This window comes from Kryptolebias marmoratus, linkage group LG22, assembly GCF_001649575.2.
Source record: "Kryptolebias marmoratus isolate JLee-2015 linkage group LG22, ASM164957v2, whole genome shotgun sequence".
Classification (NCBI taxonomy): domain Eukaryota; kingdom Metazoa; phylum Chordata; class Actinopteri; order Cyprinodontiformes; family Rivulidae; genus Kryptolebias; species Kryptolebias marmoratus.
Genome location: NC_051451.1, coordinates 6,864,142 through 6,882,290, shown reverse-complemented (window position 1 = coordinate 6,882,290; position 18,149 = coordinate 6,864,142). Strand labels below are relative to the sequence as shown.

General features: G+C 39.5%; 2 protein-coding genes across 2 annotated transcripts in view; one reads left to right on the top strand and one right to left on the bottom strand.

The window, feature by feature from the left end:
- mmrn2a (multimerin 2a) overlaps positions 1 to 18,149 on the bottom strand; it is a 44,001-nt gene that overhangs the window by 10,385 nt on the left and 15,467 nt on the right. The window contains exons 2-3 of the mRNA XM_017433663.3: positions 16,159 to 16,241; positions 3,503 to 3,670 (exon numbers count right to left, since the gene is read on the bottom strand). Coding sequence (XP_017289152.1) covers positions 3,503 to 3,670; positions 16,159 to 16,241 — 251 coding nt within the window. The remainder of the gene's footprint in view (positions 1 to 3,502; positions 3,671 to 16,158; positions 16,242 to 18,149) is intronic.
- Positions 8,547 to 10,556, top strand: LOC108246243 (ubiquitin carboxyl-terminal hydrolase 37). Its single transcript, XM_017433686.3, has 9 exons — positions 8,547 to 8,675; positions 8,782 to 8,905; positions 9,000 to 9,124; positions 9,217 to 9,316; positions 9,416 to 9,492; positions 9,866 to 9,989; positions 10,104 to 10,164; positions 10,271 to 10,428; positions 10,511 to 10,556. Exons 1-9 carry the CDS (start codon positions 8,560 to 8,562, stop codon positions 10,514 to 10,516), a joined length of 891 nt encoding a protein of 296 aa, XP_017289175.1. The 5' UTR covers positions 8,547 to 8,559; the 3' UTR covers positions 10,517 to 10,556.

The following is an 18,149-nucleotide window of genomic DNA, read 5'->3' as shown; positions in this document are numbered from 1 at the left end:
TAGGATCATTGGGACACTCAAACCCCTCCACCACGATAAGGTGGCAGCCCAGGGAGACCCCAATTCCCCCCAATACTTCGGATGTTGTGGAAAATGTCAATAAAAACAAAATGCAATGATTTGTAAATTTCATAAACTTATTTTGTGATATGCAGTTCAGCACTGTCTTGCTGAAATATGCAAGGCCTTCCCTGAAAAAGACATTGTCTGGATGGAAGCATATGTTGTTCTAAAACCTGTATGTACTTGTCTGCATTGATGGAGCCTTTCCAGATGTGTAAGCTGTTCATGCCAGAGACACTAATGCACCCCCATAGCATCAGAGAGGCAGGCTTTTAAACTGTGTGTTGATGGTTAGTTTCCTCTTCAGTATGGGGGACATGGTGTCCGTTGTTTCCAAAAAGAATTTAATTTCTTTTGATGATATTAGGAACTGTCAAAGATGGGACATTGAACGTGTTGATGACTTTGTTCCTGATACACATCTGTATCAGGAACAATAGATGTGCTGCTGCCATTTTCCCCAAAACATGGTACAGTTTTTTTTAGGTTTAACATTTGATATGTTGACTAAGATCTATTGTAAATAAAATATGGGATTATGAGATTTGCAATTCACTGCATTCTGTTTTTGTTTATATTGAACACAATGTCCTAACTTTTAACAGAGTTGTGGTTGTAAACAGTTTGTTATACAGTGTTCCTTAAAAAACTAATAAAACCACAAGTTACTTTTAGAGCTGCTGTAGTTGAACAGATCACTTGTATTTGTCAACAAGTGATTCAAGATCCTTAAAAGGTGCAGGAAACTTTAAGGTTAGGTTTTAGTTGTTTGAATTTGTTGAGCTAATTTTTTTAAATAAATAATAATAATAATAATAATAATAATAATAACAACAACAACAACAACAACAACAACAACAACAACAACAACAATAATAATAATAATAATAATAATAATAATAATAATAATAATAATAATAATAATAATAATAAAGCCGAAGTTAAAACAGAAGAAATAAAATCAGCTGAAGGCTTTAAACATGATCTGGACATCCAAAACTTCTGATGTCTTGAGACTTTGTGCAGCTATGAAACTTGGACTGGACCACCAGAACTGAACCAGAACCATGACCGTGACATGTTTATTAAATACAGAATAAATAGCATCTGACCAACACTGATCACTGCTCTGGAAAAATTTGGATCAGAGTTCTTCATGTTTGTTTCATCGGGAACTAAAATTAAACCAGAAGAAGCTTCTCACACCCACACAGCTGAGGAACACATGGTCCCTGCTGGATCACAGCCCTCTGGGGACCGGTAGATGTTTTGATTTGAACCAGTTTCCAAACTTGGCTCAAAAACACCTAAACTGGTCTCCTGCTACTGGGGGTGGGGATTGTTGTAAGAAGACTCTCCCACTCACTACAAAGATGTCAGAGGTCATGCTATGACAGGAAGCTCCTTGTGACCTCTTTCTGCAGCTGCAGATGAGGAGCGTTCAGAAGCAAAAATCAAATAACCCCCTTACCCTAATTAGCTGGTCGGGTTAATTTTGAACAGTCGTCAGTGGGATTTACAGAACCAAGCCACAGCTACTTCCTTTTCAACCAAAAACAACCACATTTTTGTTTACAATTTTAATACTTGTCATGAATTAGACAACTGCAGAGAAAGACGAGATGTTAATGAGCTGAGGAACAGAAACAGGGTGAGAACCATAACAAAGGTTCTTCAGACAGTGTTCTCATCAACTAGTTTTATACATTTTCTGAGGATTTAACACTGTAAAACACAACTTCACACAGAGGGCTGCAGGTTAAAGTAAACAGAGTTTATAAAAACAGATCAGGGCTTTAAGGGTCAGTTAGGACTGGGTGTTCAGAGTCACAGTTTGGATTAGGGATCAGGTTATTCTTTCATATCAGACTCAAGTTTATCAAGCTTCTGCAGGACAAGAAGCAAACACAATAGAATGTTCATTAAAATGTCAATACACTGGCTGGTCAGTGAGGCCACAGAGAACATGTGGGAAACTGAGCAGGAAGCTGCACACAGGATGCAGGAAGGGTGAGTGTGATGTCATCCACATTGTGGTCAGGTGACCTGAGCAGCAAAAACAACACACGCATGTACACACACACATACACACTTCCTTCAAAGGAAATCCTTTTAATTTTAACATGTACTGAGTACATCATGTTTGTATTTTGTTACCTTTTCAGGACTTTTCTAGTATAATCACTTATAGACACTGAAATTCCTCTGCTTAAGGCAGAAATTCACCCTCGCCTCAGAGGGAGCGCAGATTAGAGCCACTGTTAGGGTTTTTTAATATTACCAGCCTTTGTGTTTATGTGCAAAACATGCCTACGTGTCACACCAGATGTCAGAGATATTAATTGAGTACATTTGTATCATGTTTACATTTTATCGTGCTTGCTCAGTAAATAATCTAAGTAGGTCAGCCAATCACCCAAGTAACGTCACTGTACCTTTGATAATCTTTGTATCAGGATTGATAGACAGAATGTTTCACTACATGCTGTAAGTTCTGTTTGTGTGATTAATCTGTGTGGCAGAACCGGTCCTGACCGATTCAGCCCCCACCCATTCCTTGTTTCTAATAAAAAGATGCTGATGCTACAGGACTTCAGAACTCACTGGAGTTTGACCCAAAAGGTCGTTGCTCGAGTGACTTCTCCTTTTGCAGAAGTATCCTAAAAACAATTTACTCTCTCTCTGTGTGGTTCTTTGTTTAGGTTGGGTAACTTAGAAAATCCCCCAACAGCCACTGCTTCTCCTCATCAAAAGGAGTCAGCTGAGGTGGTTCAGACATCTCATTAAGATGCCTCCTGTACGTTACACTTTAGGGATTTTCCAGGCACATTCTACTGGGAAGAGACCCAGAATCCTCTGGAGGGATTATGTATCCTCTTTGGCCTGGGAACACTTTGTGATCCCCCAGGAGGAGCTGGAGAGTGTCTTTGGTGATTTCTGGTTTTTTTTCTCCCGGACCTGTTGCCTCTGTGACCAGACCATGGAAAAGCAGTAGAAGATTGATGGACAAATGGATGTATTAATGGATGAATGGATGGATGATCACCTGTCTCGTAAGAACCAGAACCAAAACTGGTCCTTTTAGTTTGAAACATTGTGAGTGTATGTTTTGGAAAGCCTCTGAAATACTCTCAGATACTACCATACCAAATTTTAGTTCAGAGTTCTAGCCATTCTTTTGTGCTTGACAAAGTTGTTAAGCTGTGGCGGCCATCTTGTATCAGGTTGATTTAAAATGGTAATTTGTTGTAGATGGACATCCAGTGATAACTTTCTGAGAGCTTCATTAAAGGTTGTTCATGAGATATTTTGCTAACAGACAGAGGTACACAAACACCTGCCTTTAATAAATGACTGACTATGACAAAATTAAACTCAAAAGAAAAAAAGTCTGGATAAGAACTGAATAATTGAAATGTTGTGGTGGTTCTGGTGTTACCTGGTAGCCTGTTTGTGTTCGACTGATGGGTTTGTGTTTGATGTTGGTGATGAAGTGATGACTGTGTGGAGTTCTGCTGGTTGTTTGGATCGTTTGTAGTGCTGAAAAATCCCTGGAAGTCATTTTGTTCTCGATTTGGGTCAGCTCGCTGAATTCCAGGAGGAACATCTGAAACAAAATGAAAAAGTTTCCATTAGCTCCCCCAGAGAGCTTGTTCTGTTTAAGGAACTCTGGAACATTGTTACCTTCAACAGCTTCAGTTTTAGATCGGAGCAGTTTGGGTTAAACCAAAACATCCCTAATAATGTGAGATGGATCTTACTGCTTAAGGCATTCTAACTTTCAATAATAAAAACATGTAGTTTTCATGTTTCCTTGAACACAAACAGATCCGAGGTTTGATTTAATGTTTCATAGTTTTGAAAACTACTCAGGAAATGAAATGCAAGAGAACCAATAAACAAAATGATGGTTTTATTTTCAAAGATTATAAAGTAGAAAAAAAACAGTTTCACACATATTTTATCATTACTGTGACCCTGTTCATTCATTTTTTTAAATTTAATCTCCAGTTGAATTTATTGTATGTTGGAATCCTCTGTAAACCACCTGCAGGAACCTGAACAGAGTATTTACCACAGTTCTCTCTGCATGTTAATGCTTCAGCTGCTGCAGACAAGTTGAACTTCAACAGGAAGTCAGACAGTCCGGCAGAGAGACGGAGGCACAGTGGCTAATAGGAAACAGTCTGATGATGTATGTGGGGTTTTCTCAGCTGAGCCTCCTCGATGTTATTCAAAGTTCATTAAGTTTCACTTTGAGGGAATCAGAACAGAAACAAGAAGCTGAAAGTCAGTGACCAGCAGAACAATACTCATCACTGAGAGGGAAAGTCCTGCTGGGTTTAAGATAAAGACCTGTTTGTTTTCACATAATGAACTGTGGGATTTATTTGGTTATTTTGACCACTTGAACAGATTACATTAAAGTCTGGCTGCTTGGAAGGAAAACAGAAAGAACTGAGGTCTGGACCATGAGTTTTTACACAACGCTATTTGAACGGCAGTATGATTTTTGTCCATTTCAGCTGAGGTTCAGGGTGGACAGCTGCACCTAGAAAACTGTTACAATACAGGGTCCCCTCAAGGCTGAGTCCTGAGCACCCTTCTGTTCAGTCTACTCCTACACAACTTCTTTGCTCGCTCTAACAACAACCAAATCATCACATTTGCAGATGACATGACAGTGGTGGGGTTAATCAGGAACAATGACAAGTTTGCATATAAGTGAAAAGTACAGGACTTAACATCAACAGCTGAAGTTCCTTTCTGTGGATGTGTGATTCAGATTCAACGCAGAAGCTTTAAGGTTTGACACGGCTGACTAAAGAGAGGTAAGTTTGATAATTACAAAGAACAAAAGATCAGGAAAGTCAAACTCAGAGAGATCTGGTTTAACTAAAAACAGGAAGTAATGGTGATAATACAGAACAGAAATATTTCATATGAAACAACTAAAACTTCAATCAATGATAAAACATTAGATCAATAACCAATAAACAAACACAAATTAAAAACCACACCTACAAATCATGACAATGATTATTACCCATCGCCTGAAGGCAAACGTTGGTGGCAGTGTTGTTGCCTTTGTGTGTTTGTGAACCTGGGTTTTTGTTACTTTTTTTAGACATTTTCTGAAATAATCATCTACCTTGTTATGACGGGTAGTCCTTATAGGGACCACAGCTCTGTCCTATGATGGAAGGTCATTTTTTTGTTTGGGGTTAGTTTAAATCAAATAGTGGAAATCGAATTTAAGGTAGTGTCAGGATTAAACATGTAGTGGTAATGGTTAGGGTAAGGCTTAGGCTACAGAAAAGAAAATATTGTTAGTGTCCAAATAATGACAGATTCACTTTCAACTCAAAATGACTTTAACTTGGTCAGTTAAACAGATGTTGAGCTAGGATTTGGTGTGCTGTTAGTTGAGAGTGATTCACAACACATACTCTGGTGTAAACCTCTTGAAGGCTGTAAATCGCTGCATATTTGAACAGTTTAACAGGTCATATCATATGTATGGCCACATGTCAAAACCATAATACATTTACTATAGAATCAGTGTTTATGGTCTGTGTGGGGTTTTACCTTATATGGTAAAGCTTTCCTTTAAAGTATTCGTTACTATGTTACGTGGTAACGTTACTAGGTTACTAATATTCTAAATGATGAGGTCACAGAGTTGAACATTCTACTCACAGACCTGCTGAATTTACTTCAGCTCCACTTAGCATTTGCAAACTGATTTTCAGTCTGTAAGCACAATTGAGAAAAGGAAAGCGACATACAAGATATTTTGTTCAATTTCGATACCCGTGACAATGTTTTGCCTACCTTGTAGACGACATAAGGTAACAATCTGAGTTTCTATTGTTCAAGCTGCTAATTTGACTTTATTTCTTCAGAGAATTGTTTTTAGATTTTTACATTCTTTGTGTTTTTTGTTGATATTTTTCTGCTGAGCAGGTAAATATGCTTGTTGTGCTTATAAAACATATGGCTTTACATATTTTATACAGATAAAACATCAAGAGGAAGTGGTAGTGAAACAAGAGAAGCGCTCTACACTACAGGAGAGGTAAAAGAATTTTTACTAAAGACAAAACTTAATAAAGCCCAGTTCCTACAGGGTACCTACCTGGTACTTTCCAGGTATGTACCTGGTACATAACAGGTACTTTTGGGGTATGTACCAGGTAGTTATTGTGTACAAACCTGAAGCTTACCCAGTAAGTACACACCTGTTAGTTTCTAGATTTGTGCAACAGATGAGTATGATGTACCTACCTGTACTACGTACCTGGTACTTACCTGGTACTTACCAGATAAGTGTTGTATTAATGGTAGGTATGTAATAACGTCAATTTATTGTTGTTTTACCTTAATTTTAATTATTTATTTTGTGATATTTGTGTGTAAGTGGGGAAAATACACCTCAAGTTAAATGTCACATCACTTGACTTTTATGACCTGTTATTGTTGAAACTATCTTTATGGTCCAGATCTATTGATCAAAAGCCTTCAGAACATTTTCACAGCATTGTAAAACAAAACGATCATTGTCATGTTTTGTTTCCTAAACATGTCAGGGGTCAGAACATCCCACCATCTGCCTCTCCCACCACAACCTCAGCCATAAGAAAAGCTCCCAATAAAAAAGTTGGGAAAATCTTCAAATGGTGTATTTGGCTCTGCCGCAAAAGGGTAAATTTAAGACCAGAATGTTCAAACAATAACCAGCAAAAAATCTGTGTTGCAATTTATTCATCATAGCTGGGTTTAACTTGTGTATTTTTATCAATTAGGGAGTCATCAGTCCTGTTCAAGAAGATGCGGTAGGAGCCACACTCCTGTTATCTTCAGCCACACAAGAAAGGTAAGATGATGACTGTAACTTTTGGACATAATTTGTGTTCTCAGATACTCAGCAATTTCATGAGCATCAATATATTTTGTGTCAGATTATAATTGTGTTATTTTGTGTCGGTCAGGAAACTGACCTGGGCACAGGCTTGTGACCCTCCAGTATCAGCTCCAACTGAGATCGAAGATGTGGCTGAAGAAACAGATCATGTGGTCTCCGACATTGAATCAAGGTTTGACTCTCTTTATATTGTTGTTTTGTCAATTTTAAGACTTATTATTTGCATTCTTGACCTTGTTTTGGTTTTTCAGTGTGATTAAAGTGATGATTTTATCTTACCAACAGTGTCAGTGTCATGAAGGAGACAGAGGATGGAAATGCTGCCATCCAGGAAGAGGTCACTGCTGATTTATCTGCAGCAGAAAACACAATCCTGCCTTCCTCGGCTGAGGAAGAAAGGTATGACATACACTTCTGAGTCCATCCATTTTGTTTTAGATTGATTTAATAAACATGATACTGTATATCTCCGCACACAGTAGCTGGACCGGACATTTTAATATCAGCTGTGTTCTTCTTTGTTATCAGTGTCGACACATTCAGGGAGACAGATGTAGAAACACCTGGAGTCCAGGTGGAAACATCTTGTGATGTTGATGCTCCAGCATCAGTTGCAGTTGAAGAAAACCTGCAAACTGAGACCAAAGACAGAACAGAAGAGGCCACCCTGCCATCTTCTGTCACCGAACAAAGGTATGGACTTTTCTCATTGTCACATCTCACCTCTTCAGTCAGTGTTAGTTTATTTTAATGTAAATGTTAAATTGAAATGCAATAAAATTTGTCTGTATTTGTGAATTCTTGCCATATTCTCTGTCCTTCCATATCTTCAGTCCAAACGACATAAAGGAATGGGCTGATGCTAAAGCTGGAGAGCAGGAAGCTTCTCCCAAACGTCAAACTCCTGCTTCATCAGAGACTGAGACTGAGATAAATAAGAAAAAGGTACAGAGATGGCGTTATTCACTGCTTTTTAACCACAAGATATATTTAACAAAACTGAATGGAAACAAACGTGTAGTTAAGGTTCGCTCTACTGAAGTCTATTGTTGTATTTATTCCTGAAAGAGTGAGGAGGGATCTCCAGACGAGGGAGATAAAACAGCCTGTAAAAGGCTTTCATCTGCAGCAGCCGCAGCTGACAGGACAGATGAGATGCAGCTGATTCCTTCAGACGTTATCGGAAGCTGTTTAACTAGCAGCAGTGTCAAAGATGAACAAGCTGAGGTCGCCCCTGAGACCGACTTACTGATTTCTAGGCAGCCTGATCCTGTAGGTCACAGTGAGAGTCCACAGGCCACGTTTAGCCAGACTAGCCTCACAGCAAGAATCTACGATCAATGTGCAAAGGTTTTTACCTGGAAGACAGAAACCGTCTCAACAAAGGAGCTAAACTGTCTTGGGTAGGCACCAGCACAAGGATTTAAAATTATGTACATTTAGTAAGTTTAGGGTTATAAATCTTTTGTTGTGAAACTGACTCGACNGCACTTCCTGGTGATGAAGATGAGCCCAGTTTTCTGACACTGGTTCTCTGTGGGGTTCTGTGTTTAAGGTTACCAAACCTGGGGATGACTTGCTACATCAACTCCACCCTGCAGAGCCTCCTCACCCTGAGCTGCTTTGTTCAGGAGGTCCACAACCAGCTGCTGCTGTGGAGTTCTAACCCAAAATTACAGATATACAGGTACGGACTCTATAACACCATCACTCTTTGGACTCTTCACTACTTTGCTGTTTATTGTGTAAAAACGAACCTAAACTCTCCTCTTATTCTTCTTTTCTTTCTTCAGAGAGTTTGTGGAGGTTGGAGTCTGCCGCTCCTCCAACATGAAGAAAAGGAAAAAAATGTCTCTGTCCTCTTTTAAAAGGGCCGTGGCCATGGTTAACTCAAATTTTCAAGGCGACAAGCAGAACGTGAGAAGACTTTTCACTTGCAGCAGACACCACAGAACCTTATGTACGTTTACTGAAATAGATCAACAGCTTTGTGTGTTTTGTTTCTGAGCAGGATGCCCATGAGTTCCTCCTCTGTGTGCTGGATATGTTGAAGTCTCCAGAGTCGGGCTGGAATTACACCTGCCCCGTTAGAGATCACATCGCCCTGGAGCTGCTGAGCACCAGGACCTGCAGGGGGTAGGACTCCGCTGCCACTGCTGACCTTGCACAACTTTTGATGATACTCCACAACAAACTGCCTCATCTTCTTCTTGAACTGTCCCTTTCAGATGTGGTGAACAGTCGTTGATGCTGGAGGAGTTTCTTAGCCTCTCCCTGGACCTGGTGCCTGAGGGCTCAGTGAGCCGGTGCCTGCAGGAGTACCTGAAAGTACGAGCTGCTCACTAAATGTCTCAATTTAAACATGGATTGTCCTAAAGTGAAATTATTGGTCTTACTGCTTCTTCTTCTTCTTGTATCCTGCTGTAGGAGAGCAAGTTAGAATACATGTGTGAGTGCGGAGCGAAGAAGTCTTTCCTGAAGAGATCCTTCTTCACTCTACCAAAGTGAGTAAAACAGTCAGGTGTAATTTATCTGAACAATCAGCTAAGTTGTTTATTACCTGCCTGCTGCTGAAAGGGAAGGAGTAATGTGTGTGTTTGTTAGTCTGTTAGCATAATATCTAACTTTTGAAATCAGCCTCATTCTAGATGGCTTCCACAGCTAATTAGTAAGAGCCAAAACAAAAATGGTATAAATTTACAGATATTGTGCTAAGATTTGATGTGGTAGAAGCTGAGAGTCTTTCACATCATGTATTTAAAAACTTTGACATGAAAGGTGGTGGATGATATGCATTCCTTCAAGGAATATTTCTGCTCTTCCTTTCTGAATAGTTCTGATATCTGATCCCTCTTACCATCTCTTCAATGTCTTCAGTGTTCTGATCCTTCACCTGAAGCGGTTCAGACTCACTAAAACCCTCAGGGTGAAGAAGGTGGAGAGTCCCATCAAACTGACAGAGGAGCTGGTGCTCAACGAGGAGTTCATGACCACTGAAGATGTAAGGAAGACGCCCTTAAGCTCACTTTAAATACACACAACCCATGATGGTTACTTTGAATATTTACCTGTTTATTATGAACCTAATTTCTGGTGACTTGCTCCTTTATTTCAGACAACGGCCCGCTATTCCCTAGTGAGCATCATCAGCCATGTGGGCTCCACAGCTGACAGCGGTACGTGTTGGCTCAGGTTTTGCATCCGCATGTGCTGAGCTCAGCTTTTAATCTGCAATATCTCACCACGCTTAAAGAATTACAAGTTTGTCTTCTTCTTCTTCAGGCCATTACATCTCCGACGGTGTTTACCGGAACAAAGACATGGGGGATGTGACGGACTGCTGGCTCACATATGACGATGAGGACGTCAGTCCGACAACCGGAGCGTCTGTCTGTCAGAAGCGCGCAACAACAGCGTTCCTTCTTTTCTATGAAAAACAGGTGAGATAATAGTTTTGTACAAGTCCTAAATAATGTGTTTCATGTGCCTCTACTCAAGATCTTTTTTGTGTTTCCTTTTTAGCACTAAAAGACAAACAGCTCTGGGGGCCGTCAGCTCGACATGCCTGACGTGTCTAGAACAGCAGTTTGCTGTTCCTTTAAATTAAATAAAGAATTGTCATTCAAAATATTATTGATGTTAGGCTTTGTTTATTATCTCTCTGATGGCTTTGTGTCACCAGCAGGACAATGGGTAGCTATTTCCTTTAATCTGATTTAAATGGGACTTTTTGATCATTTTCCTTCAACTTTGGGTGTTTTATTTAAATTTCTTACACACTTGGTGTTCTTGGTCAAAAATGACTGATGATTAAAGGTGACGTGTATAAAACTGATTTCAGCAGATAGATATGTCCTTTCCCATCCCCACATAACTTCTCCTGTTGGTATTTTCACAAACAATCTCAACATTGATTCAAACATATATAAAACTTTTCTTACAGCTCTGGTATATTAAAGGTGTTTTGAGGGCTTGCTTACAATTCATTCTGCAGCAGCACAATGACTAAACAATAAATTGGTATTGAATCCATCAATCATTTCTTGGATCATAAAACTGGTGATGAGGAGCGAGGCCAGGAACCTGACATGAAAGGTGCTGAAGAGAAGACAAAGTCAGAAGCTGAAAACAACACAGATTATGATCCAGACCAGGAGAGAACCAATGTGGAACAATCCAGTGATGAGGAAGAGGGTCCTGCTAAGGTTTCTGTGATATTCAGCTCAAAGAATGGGGATATATCTTTGTTTTTTTTTTAAATTTTATAACAGTATTTAGACACAAATTTTACCATATGGTTAAATTTTTAGCTGGATCTTTGGGTCTATGTCCTCTTTTTTAATAATAAAAATCATATGTGTCAATTTGAGCAAGAACAGAACAAAATGCTTTTCATCCCACTTTTTTAAAATTTTGAAATATTTTAAAAACAAATGTTCTTCATAAACTTTTACCCATGCTAATTTGTGATGAAGTACACAGCATGTTTCATCTATAATTTTCTTGTTGTTAAAAAACATACATATAGATTTTTTCTTGTACTCAAAGACGGTATGAGACCTGTGAGGCCTACAGGCATTAAAAAACAAACAGAAGATATAAATTTGTACTGTTCATAATAACACATTTGATAAAAGATCTACAGCATCATAACATAAAGTGATGATATATGTATTATGATGGATTTATAATCAGGTACATTTGGGAGGGCAGTTTATGACTGGGAACACAGAAGTTGTTAACAAGGAATTACAACAACAGGAAGGTAAAATATGTAGAAAACAACAACAAACACTAAGAAATTGAAAATTTCAAAAACGCAATGTGAATGCTGAGTGTGTATTCTCTCCTGTTATGCCAGTTTCCTCCAAAACCATGCTTGTGGGGTAAATTAGAGAGTCTACAAATTTACCTTAGATGTGAGTGTGCATGGTCAATTGTCATACATGTTTTAACCCTGCAATGAACTGAAGGGTCCAGCTGAACCTCATCTCTAAACCTTACATTTCTACATTTGCAGTTTGGTGTTTTCCCAGCCTTATCTAGTTCAGCACATGACTTGCTAATTTAATTTTGCTGAAAAGATAGATTTAGACTACCTGTCCATGACAAAGATGCAAATGAGGGAAGTAAAAATATTGTATTTGCCAGGTAATTCTTTAAGTTTGAGTTCTCAAGTGCAACATGTCCTAAATATGCCTAAATTCAAGGATTATTGAAGTATTTTGGGTAAAATACGTGGTGGCTAATGGTATCTTAAAGCAGGCAGGCAGGTAAAACACCCTAAAATGATTTAATTTGATGAAACAAAAACTTTAACAAGCTGTGAACAAAACTTGAATATGAGGATTTAACAAAGAGTAAAAACAAGTAGTTTATATCTGTTAGAAGGGGTGATTAGTGAAAGAGAACAGATGTCTTGACCACAGATTGCTGGCAGGTTTGTGACATGGCAAATACAGGAACTGATGAGAAAACCTTGGCCACGAAAAAGAAAAAAAAAAAACTAGAAATGCCAGAATAACAGGTACTAAACACTGATGCTAAGAAACAGAAAACACTGGCAGAAATGAACACAGAAGCATTCTGATAAAAACTGAAAGCAAAGAAACAAGGAGTCCAAAACAACAACAACAGGGAAACAAATTATACCAGCAAGCAAAAATCCCCAACTGTAGCAGTTTAGTATTGTATGTGTAAAACACAGTTTTAAAACTTTAATCCTCCACATAAGGGGGAGTCAGCTGAGGTGGTTCAAGCAGCTGATTAGGATGCTTCATGGGCACCTCCTAATGGAGATTTTTCAAGCATGACCCACTGGGAGAACAATTGAAGGAGGATCCAGAACTTGCAAGAGAACTTTTATACCTCTTTGGCCTGGTAGCACCTTGGGAGCCTCAAAAGGAGCTGAAGTGTTGCTGTGGAGGGTGACGTCTGGGTTTCCCTGTTTAACCTGTTGCTCCTGTCTCCCGACCACAGATAAGTGGAAGAAAATGAATAAATGGATGGCTTATCATTTGAATCTGAATAACATCCATCCATCCATCCATCCATCCATCCATCCATCCATCCATCCATCCATCCATCCATCCATCCATCCATCCATCCATCCATCTTCTTCTTCCGCTTATCTGGGGTCGGATCGCAGGGGTAGAAGCCTAAGCAGGGAGACCCAGACTTCCCTCTCCCCAGCCACTTGGGCCAGCTCCTCTGGGGGAATCCCAAGGCTTCCCAGGCCAGCCGAGAAACATAGTCCCTCCAGTGGGTCCTGGGTCTTCCTCTGGCCTCCTCCCGGTGGGACGTGCCCGGAACACCTCACCAGGAGGCATCCTAAACAGATGGCCGAGCCACCTTAACTGGCTCCTCTAGACGTGTAGAAGCAGCGGCTCTACTCTGAGTCCCTCCCGAATGATTGAGCTTCTCACCCTATCTCTAAGGGAGAGCCCAGACACCCTGCGGAGGAAACTCATTTCAGCCGCTTGTATTCGCGATCTCGTTCTTTCGGTCACTACCCAAAGCTCGTGACCATAGATGAGGGTAGAAACGTAGATCGACCGGTAAATCGAGAGCTTCGCTTTTTGACTCAGCTCTCTCTTCACCACGACAGACCAGTACAGCGCCTGCTTCACTGCAGACGCTGAATAACATAACAATGGGCAATTTTACCCTTAGTCTGTTTAGTGATAACCCAGTAATCTGTTTCTGTCTAACTGGTTACTGTACACTACCACCCTGCTGCAAAGAGTCAAACTCATAGGCTGGAGAAACAAAAATGTGTAGAAAATGATGGAGATGGTGGTTGATTTTAGGAGGGCTGGTATTCAGCATCATTCACTACTGACCATTGGTGGTGACCCAGTAGAGAGAGTCAGCCACGTCAAATTCTTGGGGGTCCACCTGGCAAATGACCCTACCTTTGCTGTCAACACCAATTATTGTTAAAAAGACCCACCAGTGGCTTCACCCCCTTCGGTGCCTAAAAATGGTAGGACAACTCACACCCCATCTCATCACGTTTTCCAGAGGAATTGTGGCATCTGTGGTGACAAACTTGCAGAGTCTAGAGCAGGGGTTGGCAATCCTGGTCCACTCGAGGACCAGGATTGCCTACCTTTGCTCTAGAGAAACACCATCTGAGCAGGATTGTAGAAACAGCAAGCAGAATAACAAGTGCCACTCACTCACCCTCACTGATGCTGATTTTTTACTAACGGTGTGCTCGCCTGACCAACAACATTTTTAAAAGACCCTCACCACCCTGCCATGACCTGTTTTTACTTCTGCCATCTTGGAAAAGATACTGAAGGCTTCGTTCCAGATCTAGCAAGATGCTAGTTTCTTTCCAACAGCATTTAGGCTCACAACAGACTGTGTGCTCAGTGCCAGTTTAATGTCCTAACATTGCAATATTGTGCCATTTTATCTGTATGTTTTTTGTGCATTTATTGTTCATTTTCATCTTCTGAAGCGGCTTTTACATTGTTATTTTAACTTCATTTTATTGTCTTTTAGTGTATTTTAACAGGTACTGTTATGAGCTGGGAAAACAATGTTTTATTTTTTAGTGTACATTGTACATATAGGAACGGACAAAAAAGTTATCTTCTTAAACTCTTTGATATCTGGCATTATCTGGATAGTTGTTTTTTAAAGAAATATCCAAAGTGTTTCCAGATTCTAAATAAAAAAATTAGAATTTTCTCTACACAGTTTCACCAAATAACTAACTCTTGAAACAATAAAAGTATTTCAGAACTTTAATATCATATTTTAGAATACAGAGGGCTTTAAATAGTAATAAATGTAATCACACAGTACCAGAACCAGCTGCTGCAGATTATAAAGTGTAATTTTCATTTGTTCCTCTCATTGTGTCTTGTTTTTCTGTTGTTTTGGTAATTTAATCTTTGAAACATCAGGTCATAGGAAGTAACATGAATCATGAGGAGGTGGATGAGGACACGCCTTTTGTTTGTGTTGCTTTGTTGAATCTAAAGGCCAAAGGTCTATTTTAGTCTGACAGAGTTTTCCAGAACCAGACAGTGTTTTGGTTCTCAGAGATCCACATGGTATAAATACTCCACATACACAACACAGATCATACAGCTGAGTTTAACACTTTTCTCAAGGCAGGGACAAAAAAAGCAGTAGAAGTTATAATGGAAGATGACAGACTTAGTTCAGTTCAGTCAAAATTAGGAACAGACTGAACAAGTATAGTTTGTTTTGAAGGGCTGCAGGAGAAGCCACTTTTTCTCTAAAAACAACATGGAAGCAAAACTGGAAGAAATAAACTACAAGACTTCTGAAACAAAACATGACCAACCTTCTACGTCTGTTCAAATCAAACTAAAGATAATGAAATAAACTCCTGGTCATGTTTAAGAGACACTCTGGCACAATTGATAATTGTTCCAAATAAACAATTATCCTAAGCATACTGGCAAATAAGCTATAAAGTGGCTTAAGGATAACAAAGTTAATGTTTTGGAGTGACCATGACAAAGCCCTGATCTCAGTCCATAGTTAATTTTTGAGCAGAGCCTAAAAAACCTGACTCAGTTCCATCAGTTCTGTCAGGAGGAATAGGACAAAGTTCCATTGCATTTTTGAGAGTGATAAAATACCTGAAGAATGGATAAGAAGTGTGTTGGTGCCAGTCTTTAAGAACAAAGGTGATATACAAACTTGTAGCTACTACAGAGGAATTAAGTTGATGAGCCACATGATGAAGGTCTGGGAGAGAGTTGTGGAAGCTAGACTTTGACAAGAAGTGACTATTTGTGAGCAGCAGTATGGTTTGAAAAACTGCCCTCCATTTGGCCACTGTCAGCGTGAGGTCTGGGAAAATGTACATTCTTTTCTTGTTCTCTAACTGAGTGACCGTGCAAGAAGGAGAACAGTGATGGGGGTCACCAAGACACTTGTGTGCACTGAAGGAGTTTCAAGCTTCAGCAGATAAGATTAGAGAGAATGAGCTACAACAACTGTTCTTTTGCAGACAGTAAAATTATGAAGTCAATCAGTCCCAGAGCTTCATCTCAAAACAGACTTCAGGTGAAAGAAACAAACTAATAGGAGTACAAACTTTGCTTCATTAGGCTCATTCAACCCAGCTTCATCTGCAGCCACATCAGGTCAAATGGACAGGTAACCAGCTGCTGACTCACCTTCATCCTTACAGTTTGAACCTCCAGGTCCAGGAGAGCAGCGTCTGGTCAGAGAGGTGAAGACCCTCTGTTTTCGTTTGTGTCTGTGTGTGTAAACAAACAAACATATTGTTTAAACTTAGCAGTTTCACTGTTCCCTGACACAAACAGAACTAGAACCTCTGGTTTTAGTTTCTCAGATGGAAATATTTCTTATTCTTTGTTCATTTGTCAGAATCTAAACATAACATATATGTCTATTAAAAAGTTTGAATTGGTATTTTTAGGACATATTTTAAACTTTTTTTAAAAATTTATTTTAGTCTTAAAGTGTAGAATTGGATTTGATCAGAAACTTGAATTTTTAGTTCAGCCTGAAGTTTCAACTAAAAATGACCAGAAAACAACTGAAACATTAAGAAATAACAGGAACGTTAAAGACCAACAAGAACACTAGATAAAACCATAAACATTAGACAACAGAAAGATGGGATAAAAGGAACACAAATGAGCAACAGGAGCGCTACACCATAACATTGAATGCTGAACAGCAGTAGGTACAATAAAGAACACTAAAGAACTTCAATAACAATAAAGAACATAAGGAACATTAAAGAACAGGAACACTGGAGAACAACAACAGGGACCAGCCGATGGGGACAGCAGTATAAAAGTAAAGAAGTTCATGTATATATACACCCACCGGCCACTTTATTAGGTACACCTGTCCAACTGCTCATTAACGCAAATGTCGAATCAGCCAATCACATGGCAGCAACTCAATGCCTTTAGGCATGTAGACATGGCCAAGACGATCTGTTGCAGTTCAAACTGAGCATCAGAATGGGAAAGAAAGGTGATTTAAGTGACTTGTTGGTGCAGCAGTGTCTGAGTATTTCAGAAACTGCTGATCTACTGGGATTGTCACGCATAACCATCTCTAGGGTTTACAGAGAATGATCCGAAAAAGAGAAAATATCCATTGAGCGGCAGTTCTGTGGGCACAAATGCCTTGTTGATGCCAGAGGTCAGAGGAGAATGGCCAGACTGGTTCGAGCTGATAGAACGGCAACAGTAACTCAAATAACCACTCGTTACAACCGAGGTATGCATAACAGCATCTCTGACCTCACAACACGTCGAACCTTGAGGCGGATGGGCTACAGTAGCAGAAGAACTTACTGAGTCTTTGAATACAGGAATTCTCCCACAAACCTTGAACCAGGCATTTTTCTTGTTGCTTTTGAAAAAGAGAACAGACCTATTATAATGTGGTTCCTATCATCCCATCAGCTTTGTTTAATGTTTTCTTCAAACTGAGCAGCCGCAACATTCTACTCAGCAAATCATTTAAGACAGTTCCTAAGGATCTAACCCGTCGCCTCCCTCACAGACCTGCTGACACCTACAACCCTACTGCCTTGAAAACATAATCTGTGACTATCCCCTCTGATCAGCTTTACTGAGTTCACGAAAACTGCAAAAATAACACAACTCTGTAATTTCACATCTAAAGATGACCTTAGTCTAAAACTCTGTCATGAAAGGCAGCAGGGGATATACGTACGTTCCTTAAAGGAGTGCTAGTTTTTTTTTTTTTTGCATTACCAGTGCAGCTTTGTTGATGTTGTGGTTTGTTCACATCTGTATCATGGGCATACAGGAAAACTGTGAAATGGGCCAATGTGTGAATAAGAAGGAGGAGGTGTTTTTATCTATAATAGGTATTTTAAAGCTATTCTGGACTATATGTTTTTAAAGACACATTTAACACATAATATTTCAACCTGTGCTGTGAGTTTATTGGGTGGGATAAAACACTTTTTATTCCGCACAGTTTTAAAACCTTCAGCGGCTCAGACAAAATCCAGAGTTTAGTTCTTCCTGTTAAGTGGTGGGGATGTTTGAGCAGAAATCAGACAGCTGTTATTTCTCATTGTTTGGTTTGTGTGAGTTTATCTCAGCGTTTCCTTCTGGCACTTTTACTCCCTGCTTGTGTGTCACCTCAGTGT

Coding starts and splice junctions, on each gene's coding strand:
- LOC108246243 (XM_017433686.3), top strand. CDS start 8,560: ATGACTTGCTACATCAACTCCACCCTGCAGAGCCTCCTCACCCTGAGC. Junction 9,317..9,415: donor GCCTGCAGGAGTACCTGAAA/GTACGAGCTGCT, acceptor ATCCTGCTGTAG/GAGAGCAAGTTAGAATACAT. Junction 10,165..10,270: donor GGGCTCCACAGCTGACAGCG/GTACGTGTTGGC, acceptor CTTCTTCTTCAG/GCCATTACATCTCCGACGGT.